Source organism: Mustela lutreola, chromosome 1 (assembly GCF_030435805.1).
Source record: "Mustela lutreola isolate mMusLut2 chromosome 1, mMusLut2.pri, whole genome shotgun sequence".
Classification (NCBI taxonomy): Eukaryota; Metazoa; Chordata; class Mammalia; order Carnivora; family Mustelidae; genus Mustela; species Mustela lutreola.
In genome coordinates, this window is record NC_081290.1 from 83301221 (window position 1) to 83314587 (window position 13367).

The 13367-nt window shown below is 39.4% G+C and overlaps 1 protein-coding gene across 4 annotated transcripts in view; it reads right to left on the bottom strand.

Moving 5' to 3' along the window:
* Positions 1-11576, bottom strand: part of INTU (inturned planar cell polarity protein) — an 88893-nt gene extending 77317 nt beyond the window's left edge. For 2 of the 4 annotated variants that reach the window (XM_059168903.1, XM_059168901.1), the window contains exon 1: positions 11337-11576. In XM_059168903.1, the coding sequence (XP_059024886.1) occupies positions 11337-11479 (143 nt within the window). In that variant the 5' untranslated portion in view covers positions 11480-11576. Of the gene's footprint in view, positions 1-11124 lie in introns of all 4 variants that reach the window. The other 2 variants (XM_059168902.1, XM_059168906.1) reach the window with 2 other exon arrangements.
* Between the last annotated feature and the right edge of the window lie 1791 nt (positions 11577-13367).

The following is a 13367-nucleotide window of genomic DNA, read 5'->3' on the forward strand; positions in this document are numbered from 1 at the left end:
CTAACCAAAGAGGCACAGAATCTATACTCAGAAAACTATAAAGTACTCATGAAAGAAATTGAGGAAGACACAAAGAAATGGAAAAATGTTCCATGCTCCTGGATTGGAAGAATAAATATTGTGAAAATGTCTATGCTACCTAAAGCAATTTACACATTTAATGCAATTCCATGAAAAAGTGCTCCATATCACTCGGCATCAGGGAAATACAAATCAAAACCACAATGAGATATCACCTCACACCAGTCAGAATGGCTAAAATAAACAAGTCAGGAAATGACAGATGCTGGCGAGGATGCAGAGAAAGGGGAACCCTCCTACACTGTTGGTGGGAATGCAAGCTGGTGCAGCCACTCTGGAAAACAGCATGGAGGTTCCTCAAAATGTTGAAAATAGAACTGCCCTATGACCCAGCAATTGCACTATTGGGTATTTACCCTAAAGATACAAATGTAGTGATCCAAAGGGGCACGTGCACCCGAATGTTTATAGCAGCAATGTCCACAATAGCCAAACTATGGAAAGAACCTAGATGTCCATCAACAGATGAATGGATCAAGATGTGGTATATATACACAATGGAATACTATGCAGCCATCAAAAGAAATGAAATCTTGCCATTTGCGACAACATGGATGGAACTAGAGCGTATCATGCTTAGCGAAATAAGTCAAGCAGAGAAAGACAACTATCATATGATCTCCCTGATATGAGGAAGTGGTGATGCAACATGGGGGCTTAAGTGGGTAGGAGAAGAATCAATGAAACAAGATGGGATTGGGAGGGAGACAAACCATAAGTGACTCTTAATCTCACAAAACAAACTGAGGGTTGCTGGGGGGAGGGGGTTTGGGAGAAGGGGGTGGGATTATGGACATTGGGGAGGGTATGTGCTTTGGTGAGTGCTGTGAAGTGTGTAAACCTGGTGATTCACAGACCTGTACCCCTGGGGATAAAAATATATGTTTATAAAAAATAAAAAATTAAAAAAAAAAAAAAGAAATTTTTATATGTCAGATATCTCTGGATAGATCTACTTTAACAAGAAACTGGAAGAAGGATTTGAGTGAGGCAAGATTCAAGTCAAGAGTCTGGCTATGGGATGTTTAGCTACCAGGCAAAGATGGTATCTAAAGCAATGGCAGAAAACATGGAAAGTAAGAAAAACATTTAAGAAATGCTTGAAAATCACTGGAATTTGAGACTGATTACATGAGATGATGACACAGAAGGAATTACTGTCGACTAGATTCCTGGTTGGTGACTATTCTTTCACGCATCCTTTTTTTTTTTTTTTAATTTTTAAAGATTTTTATTTATTTATTTGATAGACAGAGATCACAAGCAGGCAGAGAGGCAGGCAGAGAGAGGAGGAAGCAGGCTCCCCGCTGAGCAGAGAGCCCGACGCGGGCCTCGATCCCAGGACCCTGAGAACATGACCTGAGCCGAAGGCAGCGGCTTAACCCACTGAGCCACCAAGGCGCCCTTCACGCATCCTTTTATGCAAACACATGCACAGGCTCATTTTATATAAATGGAAACAGAACTATAATACATGTTGTCTTCCCCTCCTACTTTTCACTGACATAAATGTTAAATATTCATGTTCTTAAAATCCTAAAATCATATATAGGATTATGCTGTCATTGTTTTTGAAAAACTAGAACTATTACATATTCTATTATATATAATGTGGAATCATCTTTCAAAAGTGTACCTACATATGTATATATACACAAACCTTTGTCATTTATCACAATTTAGAAATCCCAATGGCTGCATTAATGGTTCCTATCAAGGATGTAGCACATTTGGTCATTCGCCTCCTTAAAAATCTATCTTTGTGTTCCATATTGTTTTACCCTTATGGACAATGATACAGTAACCATCCTTATATGTATGTATGTACATATATATATTTTTTTATTTGACAGAGAGATCACAAGCAGGCGGTGGGGGGTGGGGAAGCAGGCTCCCTGCTGAGCAGAGAACCCAATGACCTGAGCCCAAGGCAGAGGCTTAACCCACTGAGCCACCCAGGTGCCTCGTACATATACATTTTTACCCAAAGGCTACACCAATTCACATTTCCACTAGCAATGAATAAGATCCATTTTCATCACCTCTAAATTTAAAAGATGCTTCACTTTAAGAGGAAGAAGAAATTAAAAGGGAGGTAAGAGGAACAGGAATAAAGACAGAGAAATGAATGTATAAGACTCATGAAAGAAGGAAACATATATAGTTAAAAAAAAGGAACTGAGAAGTCACAAAGACTTGGGTTCAAATTCTGTTCTATTGACATTTTTACTTTTCTAAGCTTTAGTTTTTCTCTTCTAGAAAATAGGTTATAGCTACTTCACATGGCTGTTATCAATAGTAAATTAAAAAATCTGCTAGACATGGTATAAGTGTCAAATGTCAGTTCCTTTCCTCTTGCCCAAAAGAGTTAAAAATGTAGAGTAACTTCTAACTTTATTGGATATAGCACTCATACTTCTGTATTCTTCCAACTCCTGGCAATAAATGAAGATGTCTTTAATGACCTCTATTTGCTAGGTTCCAGGCTAAGTACTACTGGCAAAAGAAGTGAAGCAGATGCAGCCTGTATTGCTCCCATAGTTCATTATTCCTGGAAGATTCCTAACTCCTACTCCAGATGATTAATTCCTGTTTAGATAAGCAATAAGAGCATAACTGATTAATGTTAGAAAGTTTGAGAAAGTTGTAAAGACTGTATTCTCAAACTAGTTCTACTAGAAGAGGGTGTATTAAAGACAACAATTAGGAAAAAAACAACCTTTCAGTGCAACTATTATTAATAACAAAATTAAATAAATATTGTATGTTGATACGTCCTACTCCAAGAGATGGAGCTTAACCCTTCCTCCCCTTTAATGTGAACTGGACTCAGTGATGTGCTCCCAAACAACAGAATATGGAAAGTGATAAATAGTAACTTCACAGTGAAGAAACCTTGCAGACTTTACCTTAACCAAGTGATCCAGGTTATGAAAAACAAGAAACAACTAAAAAACTGTCACAGACCACAGGAAACTAGGGAGACTTAATGACTAAATGCATTATGATACCCTGGATTAGATCCTAGAAAAGAAAAAGGACATAAGTAGATAATGGTAAAATTCAAATAAAGTGTAGAGTTATTTAAAAGTACTGTACTAATGTACTAATGTACTAATTTTTTAGTTCTGGCAAACATATCGTAGTTGTGTAAGATGTTAACATCAGGGGAAATTGGGTGAAGGACATACAGGAACATTCTGTACTATGTTTGCAATTCCTCTGTAAGATCTAAACTTATTCCACAAGAAAATGTTTGTTTTTAAAAAGGAAATCAACTCAAGCAGATTTAATTCACATTTTTATAAGTGTTCTTTAATCTCTTTTCTGAGATCCTATGGTACAAATTGCAAACTTGTCATTGTGTAAATGTCTTGCAATGAGATTATTTTGCTTATTCCACTTTCTCTGAACAGAAATAATTGTATATTCATTGTCTGCTTGCAAAGTTTGAGGACACTTTAAGTGGTTTTCAAGGCTCTGATGTAGTAAACATGAGCAGAGTCCTTCTTCCCAAAAGAAAGATTTGCTAATTTACAAATAACCAAGTTCACTTACATATAGGGTAATATAACTATATTAAAGAAAATGAACTTCAGATAATGCTAATAAATTTCTCAATTCATATTCAAGAATCCTATGTTGAAGGGTACCTGGGTGGTTCAGTCAGTTAAACATCTGCTTAGGCTCAGGTCATGATCCAGGGTCCTGGGATTGACCTGTATGGGAACCCGTGCTCAGTGGGGAGCCTGCTTCTCCCTCTCCCACTCCCCTGCTTGTGAGCGCTCTCTCTCTCTAATAAATAAATGAATAAATCTTTTAAAAGATTTGTATTTATTTATTTGACAGAAACACCACAAGAGAGGGAATAGAAGCAGGGGGAGAGGGAGAAGCAGGCTTCCCGCTGAGCAGGGAGCCTGATGCAGGGCTTGATCCCAGGATCCTTAATGACTGAGCCACCCAGGAGCCCCTAATAAAATCTTAAAAAAAAAAGAATTCTACACTGATACTATTTTTTTTCTTCTAAACTATTGAATCCCTTAGGTCATTATTTACATTGTCAACATTTTTTATCAACTGAAATGGTATTAGGATTTTCTTGGCTACCACAAGAAAAGTTATGAATAGCCAGAGCTACTGGTTCATTTCCTTAAGGAAAACAGGCTTTTGCTACTACTCCAAACCTGTTACAGTATACTTTGTTTTCCTTGTTAGTGGGCAAAAGTACCAAAGTGGCCAAAACACATAGTTACATGGTCCTAATATGTACAGCAGGACAATTCTAGGGACAGAGAAAACCCACACACAATAAAAACATAACAACTAAATATCGAGTCTATCTGATGTTTGTTCAGCGCTGATCTAACGTTTTTCTGTGCTCTACCAGCAATATCTAATTTTTATCCTTGAAGTCTTTCGATTGTTTTCTAGAAGAAAGCCATAGTTTTAATAGTTAAAATCTGTGCTAGATGTTATGGCAGCTTGAGGGGTGGGGAACCTGGGATGGGCTGGTGGTCTTTCTAGCCCAGCCAGAGTTACCACTGGAACAAATGTGAAGCATGTTAGAGAAAAGGAACGGATCAGCCAGTAAACTACTGTGTACTCTCAGCATGAAATAAATTTTTACATCAGGAACACATCTCCATTGGAACTAAGCTAATAATGACCCCATTCCCAGGACCACATTCCCTACATCCACACCCTTCAGTTAAATGGAGCATGCTTACAAATCACTGAGTTGAGCGTAAGATCTGACCCTGGAAAAACTGAAATCACAGACCAGCAAAACATTTTGTGATAGGGCATTTTTGTGCTTTTAAAGATGTAAGATGGACAGAGGGTTCATCACCTAGCTAAAATGCAAGGCCCGAAAGTGAAGAACCAAAACTGCTACAGGAGAGCCAAGTTTAGGGAAATTAAGTGTAAGAAGTATCAAAAAAGTCTATAGGAGAAGGTAGCACATAAGTGGGACATTGAATGATTTTGATAAGATAGCAAGAAAGGATGTTTCAGAGAGAACAAAGGACATACAAGTGTAGGTGTGAAAGTACACAAGAGGTATGAGCATGAGTGTATATTTCCAAGTAGTAATGTTAAGAACTGAATGTGTCTCCCCAAAATGCATATGTTGAAACCCTATCACTCAATGTGATGCTATTAGGAGGTGGGACCTTTGGGAAGCAATTAGGATTAGATGAGGCCATGAGGATGGAGCCCTGGTGAATGGGATTAGCATCCTCATAAGGGTCATGAAAAAGCTTGCTTGTTCTCTCTGCTTTCTGCCATGTGAGGATACAAAGAGAAGTCAGCAATCCATAACTTGGGGGAAGGGTGTCAACAGAACCTGACCATGCTGGTACAGTGATCTTGAACAACCAGCCTTCAGAATTGTGAGAAAAAAATCTCTGTTGTTTATAAGCTACTCAGTCTATGCTATTTTCTTAAATTTAATTTAATTTATTTTTTTGAGAGAGAGAGTGTGTGTATGTGAGCGGGATCAGGGGTGGAGGTGGAGAGGGAGAGAGAGAATCTTTTTTTTCTTTTTTTTTTCTTAAGATTTTATTTATTTGACAGACAAAGATCACATGTAGGTAGAGAGGCAGGCAAAGAGAGAGGGAAGCAGGCTCCTTGCCAAGCAGAGAGCCCAATGCGGGGCTTGATCCCAGGACTCTGGGACCATGACCTGAGCCAAAGGCAGAGGCTTTAACCCACTGAGCCACCCAGGTGCCCCGAGAGAGAGAATCTTAACCATGCTCCTTGCCTAGTGCAAAGCCTGATGTGGGGCTTGATCCTATGACCCTGAGATCATGACCTGAGCAGAAATCAAGTGTCAGATGCTTAATTGACTTAGCCACCCAGGCACCCTATATTATTTTTTAAATAACAGTCCGAGGTAAGACAAGTGAGAACAAAAAAGGCTTTAAAGAAGGAAGATCATCAAAGATGAGATCAGAGAGGCTAAGGACAGATCTGAAACCCCTAATAATCTGGAATTTATTTTGGCGGCCACTGAGCTTTTGAGTACTATAGAAAAATTATTTACTACCTTTTTTTCTTTTTTTGGAACAATTTTAGGTTCAAAGAAAAGTTGAGCTGAAGGTACAGAGATTTCCAACATACTCCTTCCTCTCACATGCATAACCTCTTCCATTATCTATATCTCCCACCTGAATGATACATTTGTTACAATGGACAAACCTATAGTCATATATTATAACCACCCCAAATCCATAGTTTACATTACAGTTCACTCTTGGTGGTGTACATTTTATAGGCTTAGGTAAATGCATAATGACATGCATCATCCACCATTATAGTATTACACAGAGTAGTTTCACTGCCCTAACACAATTATCTTATTACTTCAAATTTTAAAATAAAAGTCAGAATAAATGAAGGCCCGTAAAGCTTCTCATTCAATACCAGGAAGATAGTTTTCATGTAAAGAAAACCACATCTTTGGTGAGAAGTATATAAGGGCTTTCTTTCTTCTTTTGTGCATATTTCAAATTTTTCGGAGAAAATAATTTTGAATTAAGAAAAAAGAAAAGCGTGTCTTTATTTGGCCATCTAACAAAGATTTCATAGAAATGCTTGCACCTTCAGCCTACAGTTTTCTCTTTAACCACTCTGCCCCTTAAAATATGAAGTGTTCTCCCTCCTGAATATATGGAAGAAGTTGTGAAACCTCTGACAAAGATGAGAAAACTTGTTATAAGAGTCATCTCATAAAATGATAATTTATAACCAAGAATTCTTCTGATTCTGAACCCCTCAAGACCAGGGAAAATTTGAAGAAATTAAAATGTTAACACTTTTAGGCAAGCAAAATACACTTGTAAAGGGCATCCGCATTCCTCTTAGAGAATTCTCTATTTGATAGAATCCTATCAAATCACTACATTGTACACCTTAAATACATACAATTTTTTTTTAAGATTTTATTTATTTATCAGAGAGAGAGAGGGAGAGCGAGCGAGCACAGGCAGACAGAATGGCAGGCAGAGGCAGAGGGAGAAGCAGGCTCCCTGCCAAGCAAGGAGCCTGATGTGGGACTCGATCCCAGGACGCTGGGATCATGACCTGAGCCGAAGGCAGCTGCTTAACCAACTGAGCCACCCAGACGTCCCTAAATACATACAATTTTTAGTTGACAATTATACTCCATAAAGCTGGGGGAAATATGAGGAAATAAAACTCAGCTTGGATTAACCTTCTTTCAAATCAAAAATGTCACCTCTACCATCAACTCCTCTTTGCCTCTTGTCAATTCCTTACCATCAACAGTTCACAAACTTCCCTTTCCTAGGATTTAACAAACCTTCTCACAGTCAACAAAATTCAAAGTTAAGTAAATAGTCTCATTCCCATTTTAACACGTGAAAACTGATCCTTATAGAAGTCATGTGACCCATGTAAGGCCATATGGTTAGTGGCAGAGAACACAGGTTTTCTGACCCTTACCCTTAATCGAATATTCATTACCTTGCACAGGATGACTACATTCAGGCAACAAGAAATTCCACTGTAATTGAAGTGGCTAAATTCTTTGCAATACAACCATCAGTGACCAAGCCTGACATATTAGCTGTTCCTTAAATCTCAGCCTTCTCTTCAGGATCACGGGGATGACCTAGTTAAGCATATGCATATTTGCTTCATTTTATTTAGCTTCAAGTATGTGTTTAATTCTATTTTTTTTTTTAAAGATTTTATTTATTTATTTGACAGAGAGAGATCACAGTAGACAGAGAGGCAGGCAGAGAGAGAGAGAGAGAGAGAGAGGGAAGCAGGCTCCCTGCTGAGCAGAGAGCCCGATGCGGGACTCGATCCCAGGACCCTGAGATCATGACCTGAGCCGAAGGCAGCAGCTTAACCCACTGAGCCACCCAGGTGCCCCTAATTCTATTTTTGATCCAAACTGCCACAATATATTTTTTGTAGTCAGTTCTCTAAGAGAAAAATGATTCAGAACTGTGTTCTAGAAAGCAAATTCTGGCAGCTGTATAGAAAAAAGGCTGGAGATGAAAGAAGAGGCATCCAGATCAGTTAGAAGGCTACTCCACTCTTACCTGGGAGAGGCCAGCGCTTTAAGTCAGGCAGTGCCTCTGGGGTGGGGTGGGGGGAGGATGGGTGGATATCAAAAAAGGAAGTCAACAAGACTGCAGACTTACTAGATCTGAAGACATGAGCAAGGAGAGAGTGATATCAGTAGGTAAGATGGGCAACACCAGGGGAGAAACAGGGAAGATAATGAATTATCTTCAAACATCCTGAGTTGGAAGCAGAAAGGGTAGCAAAGAATTGCCATTCTCATAAAAAACTTAGACATACACTGTTTGAATTTCTAATATATGTAATTTGATAAAAGAGAAATTAAATTAAAAGGAAAAAGAAGTCAAGGATCAGAGCAGAAGAAAAAGGGAATTATCCTAAATGGGATGTTAATACGGTATATGGCATCACGACTTCAAAATATTTTGATTCTTCAAGTAAAACATCCTTATGTTAAAACCCAAGAAAAGAATAACCTGTGGTATTGTCATATAGTGGAATCCTATTCAGAAGTTAAAAAAGAATGAACTACATATGGGCAACAACATGGACAATGCCTATCTCTTAGCTTTGATGAGAAAAATTATGTTCACATGTTCACATGTCCCTGTGTATTTGATTAAGAAGTGATCTGGTCTGGGGCACCTGGGTGGCTCAGTGGGTTAAGCCTCTGCCTTTGGCTGGGGTCATGGTCCCAGGTCCTGGGATCGGCCCTGAGTTGGGCTCTCTGCTCGGCAGGGAGCCTGCTTCCCCCTCTCCCTCTGCCTATTTGTGATCGCTCTCTCTCTCTCTCATTTATTAATAAATAAATAAAATCTTTAAAAAAAAAAAAAAAAAGAAGAAGTGATCTGGTTCAGAGGTGCCTGCCTGGGTGGCTCAGCTGGTTAAGTGTCCCACGGCTGGTTTTGACTCAGGTCATGATCTCAGGGTCGTGAGATTCCATGTCAAGTTTCACTCGGAGGGCAGAGTGTGCTTGAAATTTTCCCTCTCCCTCTGCCCCTCCCTAACCCCATTCACATGCCCCCTTTAAATAAATAAATAAAATCTTTAAAAAAAAAAAAAGTAATGTCCAAACTGGGAAGACTACTTCTACAGTGGTGACTCTGCAGGTTAGAGAAGTAAGTAAGAACAGACCAGAAACCTACCTGGTCAGATCAGCAAATCAATTCTCATGTCCTACACATGAAGAAGCGATAAACATTAAATCTGAATCTTGACAGGACTTGAAAATATAGATCACCTGAACATTTTGCAACAGAGGTTTACTGTACTTTTTAAAGTTTTTTTTTTGTTGTTGTTGTTTTTTTTGACAGAGATCACGAGTAGGCAGAGAGGTAGGAAGAGAGAGAGAGAGAAGGGGAAGCAGGCTCCCTGCTGAGCAGAGAGCCTGATGTGGGGCTCGATCCCAAGACCCTGGAATCATGACCTGAGCCGAAGGCAGAGGCTTTAAACTACTGAGCCACTCGGGCGCCCTGATCTACTGTACTTTTATTATTAGGAGGATAAAGACACTGGAACATCTGGAGTAACGAGTGAATAACTAATGAGGAAAACTTAATGCCCTTTAAAAAATATATACATATATATATACACACAATATATATATACAAATGTTTATGTATTTATATATAAAATCCATATTTACATGTATTTTGAATCACAGAATGTTTTGAGTTAACAAGTTTTCCTAACACAGGGTCATCAGATTGCTCATTTCCTAGGAAACAGGGCTAGTTCATTTGCCTTCGTTCCATTTGCAATCAGGCCTCCTAAATTTCTATGCTGAAACACTCAGTTGTGTGACTATGGATGAATTACAGATTCTCTCTAAGCTAAAAGTGTGTTTCTAAGATGCAGAGAAACCAGGAGCTCTAGTCTCACAAGATCCATGACTTCCACAGCAAGACCAAATCAGGTTTCCTGTAACCCATCCTTCATCCAGTGCCTCACTTGATAACCATCATTTTTTAACTACTTTTTAAATGACCACAGAAGATTACACAAAATACTTGACAGTCTCCTCAAGAATGTAATCTGTCTTTATTGAGCCTCTAGAGTATATTAAGCAGTCATTAGTTTTCCCTTACCCTTATCTTTAAAAAAGATAATGGTAAATCCTTTTTACATACCCAAAGGTGGAAATAATTGCCAAGTAATTTTTACTCCTAAATACACATTAAATACTTGCAATCATTATTCCTAAATAATACACTTAAAATATCATCCTAAAACTGACTATGCATGGGAGTCTGTTATGGGATTGGTCCAGGGTTTGGCACCTACACCTTCTCACTGTTATCCATAGCTTTCAAACTAGGACTAATTTACTTTTCAAAAAAGGTCTTAATTCATAGTAGTAAGAAATAGATTCCTGCAAAATTGAAATAGCATTGGGTCCTATGGATCAAAATAACCTTTTCGATATTATTATGGATTAAAAAGTGGAAAATAACACTTAGATATTCTATATTTTAAAAATCACATTATTGGGATGCCTGGGTGGCTCAGCAGGTTAAGCATCTGCCCTCAACTCTTGGTCATGAACCCAGTGGTCCTGGAATCCAGTCCCACATCAGGCTCCTTCCTCAAGGGAAGTCTGCTTCTCCCTCTGCCTCCTCTGTCTACCGCTCCCCCTGCTTGTGCTCTCTCTGACAAATAGATAAATAACAATCTTTTTTTTTTTTTTAAATTACGTATCATACTAAGTAGAAAACAAGAAAACCGTGAAAATGTATAGGGAAATAGAGCAGAAATACCCCCCAAATGCTGAGAAGTTGTTCTTGAAGGTGAAGAGGAAGGGTGAATTTTTTTTCTATACCTACCCATTTTTAAAACAAGAAAAAACGTGTAGGGTATCCTTCCACTAAAATCACAAAGACCGTAACAGCAGAGAAGGCACGGCGACAAGCTCAAAGAATGTTGGGAACATCCTCACAGGTATACCCTTACATACTACAGAACCCGCCACAAAGAGGAAAACCTCCTCACCTGACCATCATAAAAAGCCCACACGAGCGAAGAATGGCACGTCATTGCGGCTCACAATACCGCAGAAGTGGAACGTGGCTCAAGTAAATCCCACTGATTATAGAACTCTCCTCAATCCCAACCACGCCAACATTCTGGCAGTCCCCCCAGCCCACGTGTACACTCTCTGGATTGAACGGATGGATTTAACTGCCCCTCTTCAAGACTCTTACTCATAATCGCTACTCTCTGAGGAGTATGAACCCGAGTAGCTGACCCGATCTTCATAATCGCAATCCTCATCTTCTTGTGAAGACGGGTCTCCAGGGAGCTCATCGGGGCTATGAGGCGAGCCACACGAAACCGGAAACGCCATAATCAGGAATGCAATAGCGGCAAGTCGCGTAATTCAAATGTCGAAAGTACAGCTCGCTGTATCCGCCATGTTGTCTCCACTGGGAAAGAGGAGACGCCACGTGACCGCCAACGCTTGGCTGCAATTGGTGGCGGTTTGGGTTGCCAGGGAGACGAGGAAGCTTTACCCGAGAGCGCGAGAACTACTGAAAGAAGCCAATGAGGTGAAATGTCCAGGAGGGCGTCTCAGTTGGAGGAATTAAGTAGTAAAAATTTCACCGCTTAGACTCTCCTAAATGCACTCTTTTGGAGCCGCAGAATTTGTTAACAGAGAAGACCCACTGTCTTTCCCTTTTCTTCCAGTTTGCACTTTGCCCTGTGTTTCTACGCGGAACGGCTGCCCAAAGCCTTAGAGGCACATAGCCTGGGGTTTCCTTGAGGTGAAGGAAACTCCTCTTTACCCTTCCTCAGGGCCTCTGCCTCCTGGACTAGGAAGGAAAGCTTTTAAACAACGCCCTCAAAGAGGTGCTAATGTAAATACGCTCCATTGTCTCCTCCGTTTTCATTTTGTTTCCCAATTGCAAACGTATTTATAGTTTTCCCGGCAGATGCCATGGAGTGCTTCAAATGGGTGGCAGTGTTGTGAAATCAACTGCATGTTCATTCTGTAACGCAAACTTACAATTTCTTCTCATCACTGAGTTGGAAGTGTAAATTGATAAATTTTATCGGTAATTTACGAATACCTCCAAGTATTTTCTCTAAGTACAAAATAATAGCATTTATTGAGAATCAGTAATATTCTCAAATTACTTGTTCTATTCGTCTACTATGCTAAGTATTATTATGAAGTAAATATCTTATACTAAAGAAACTGAAGCTTGGGTTATTCATCTTAATCGTCAACTGGCTAGAAGGCAACAAAGTCAAACAAAAATTGAACCTAAGTCATTAACTACTAGATTATATTTCCCCCTCAGGACTCAGTAATTCAACTATTGCAGATCTATTCTAAGAAAATAAAGGATGCAAAAAATTTATAAAATTTGTGGAAGTGTAAAGTTGAAAGCAATCTAAGTGTTCAACAGCAGGCGAAAACTAAATAATATGTATGGAATATGAATTTGAGAATAGTAAACGTTTTCAAGGAGTAATGCATGGGGAAATAGTCATGTTATAGTGTTAGGGTACGGAATCGACCACCCTTCAATTAGACAGAGAACACTCTTGATAATGCAAGTCACACAGGGAGGTTTATTTCCAGCTAGCTGGGGTCCAAGTATCTGCCCCATGCAGCGGGTTTCAACAAGGACCCAGAGCACTCACAGCCAGGGGTTTATATAGCATTTTCAAGGCTATTTCATACATATCTTGCGCCCCACTTTGAGAGTTTTAACTTTGTTTAACTTTTTGCCACCCCGGTGTCACCCTGGCGGTTAAGTGAGATTTAGGTTTAGAAGAAATTTAACTTTATTTACATTTCCCTCCACCTCAGCCTCCTTCAGTTTTATGGTGGGGAGGGCGACATCAGGCCTCAAGGAACTGAACCATTTGTCCCTGGAAATTGGGCTCTTGAGAAGACAGCTTCTTTGTTGTAAATCACTAGGACATTCGTAAACCAAGGGAGACTCCTGTCTTGCAGGATTGTGATCTCTGCAAGTTAACTATTTGTTTTTTATTAACATCTGGTCCCTGTGGCGCCCTGGTGGTATATGATTAAGTTGTGTTTTAGGTTTTAGCTAGTTTCTCTTATCTCAAGTCACCTACGCAGTGGTTGGCCGGTTAGGGATGCTCAGTAAAATGGCTTCCCGGCTTTCAGGATGGCCGTTCTTATGCTAACCCACTCTTACAATAGCAAGTAAAAAAAGGATAAAATATTTCATGATCTCAATGGATGGGTGCTCGAGATT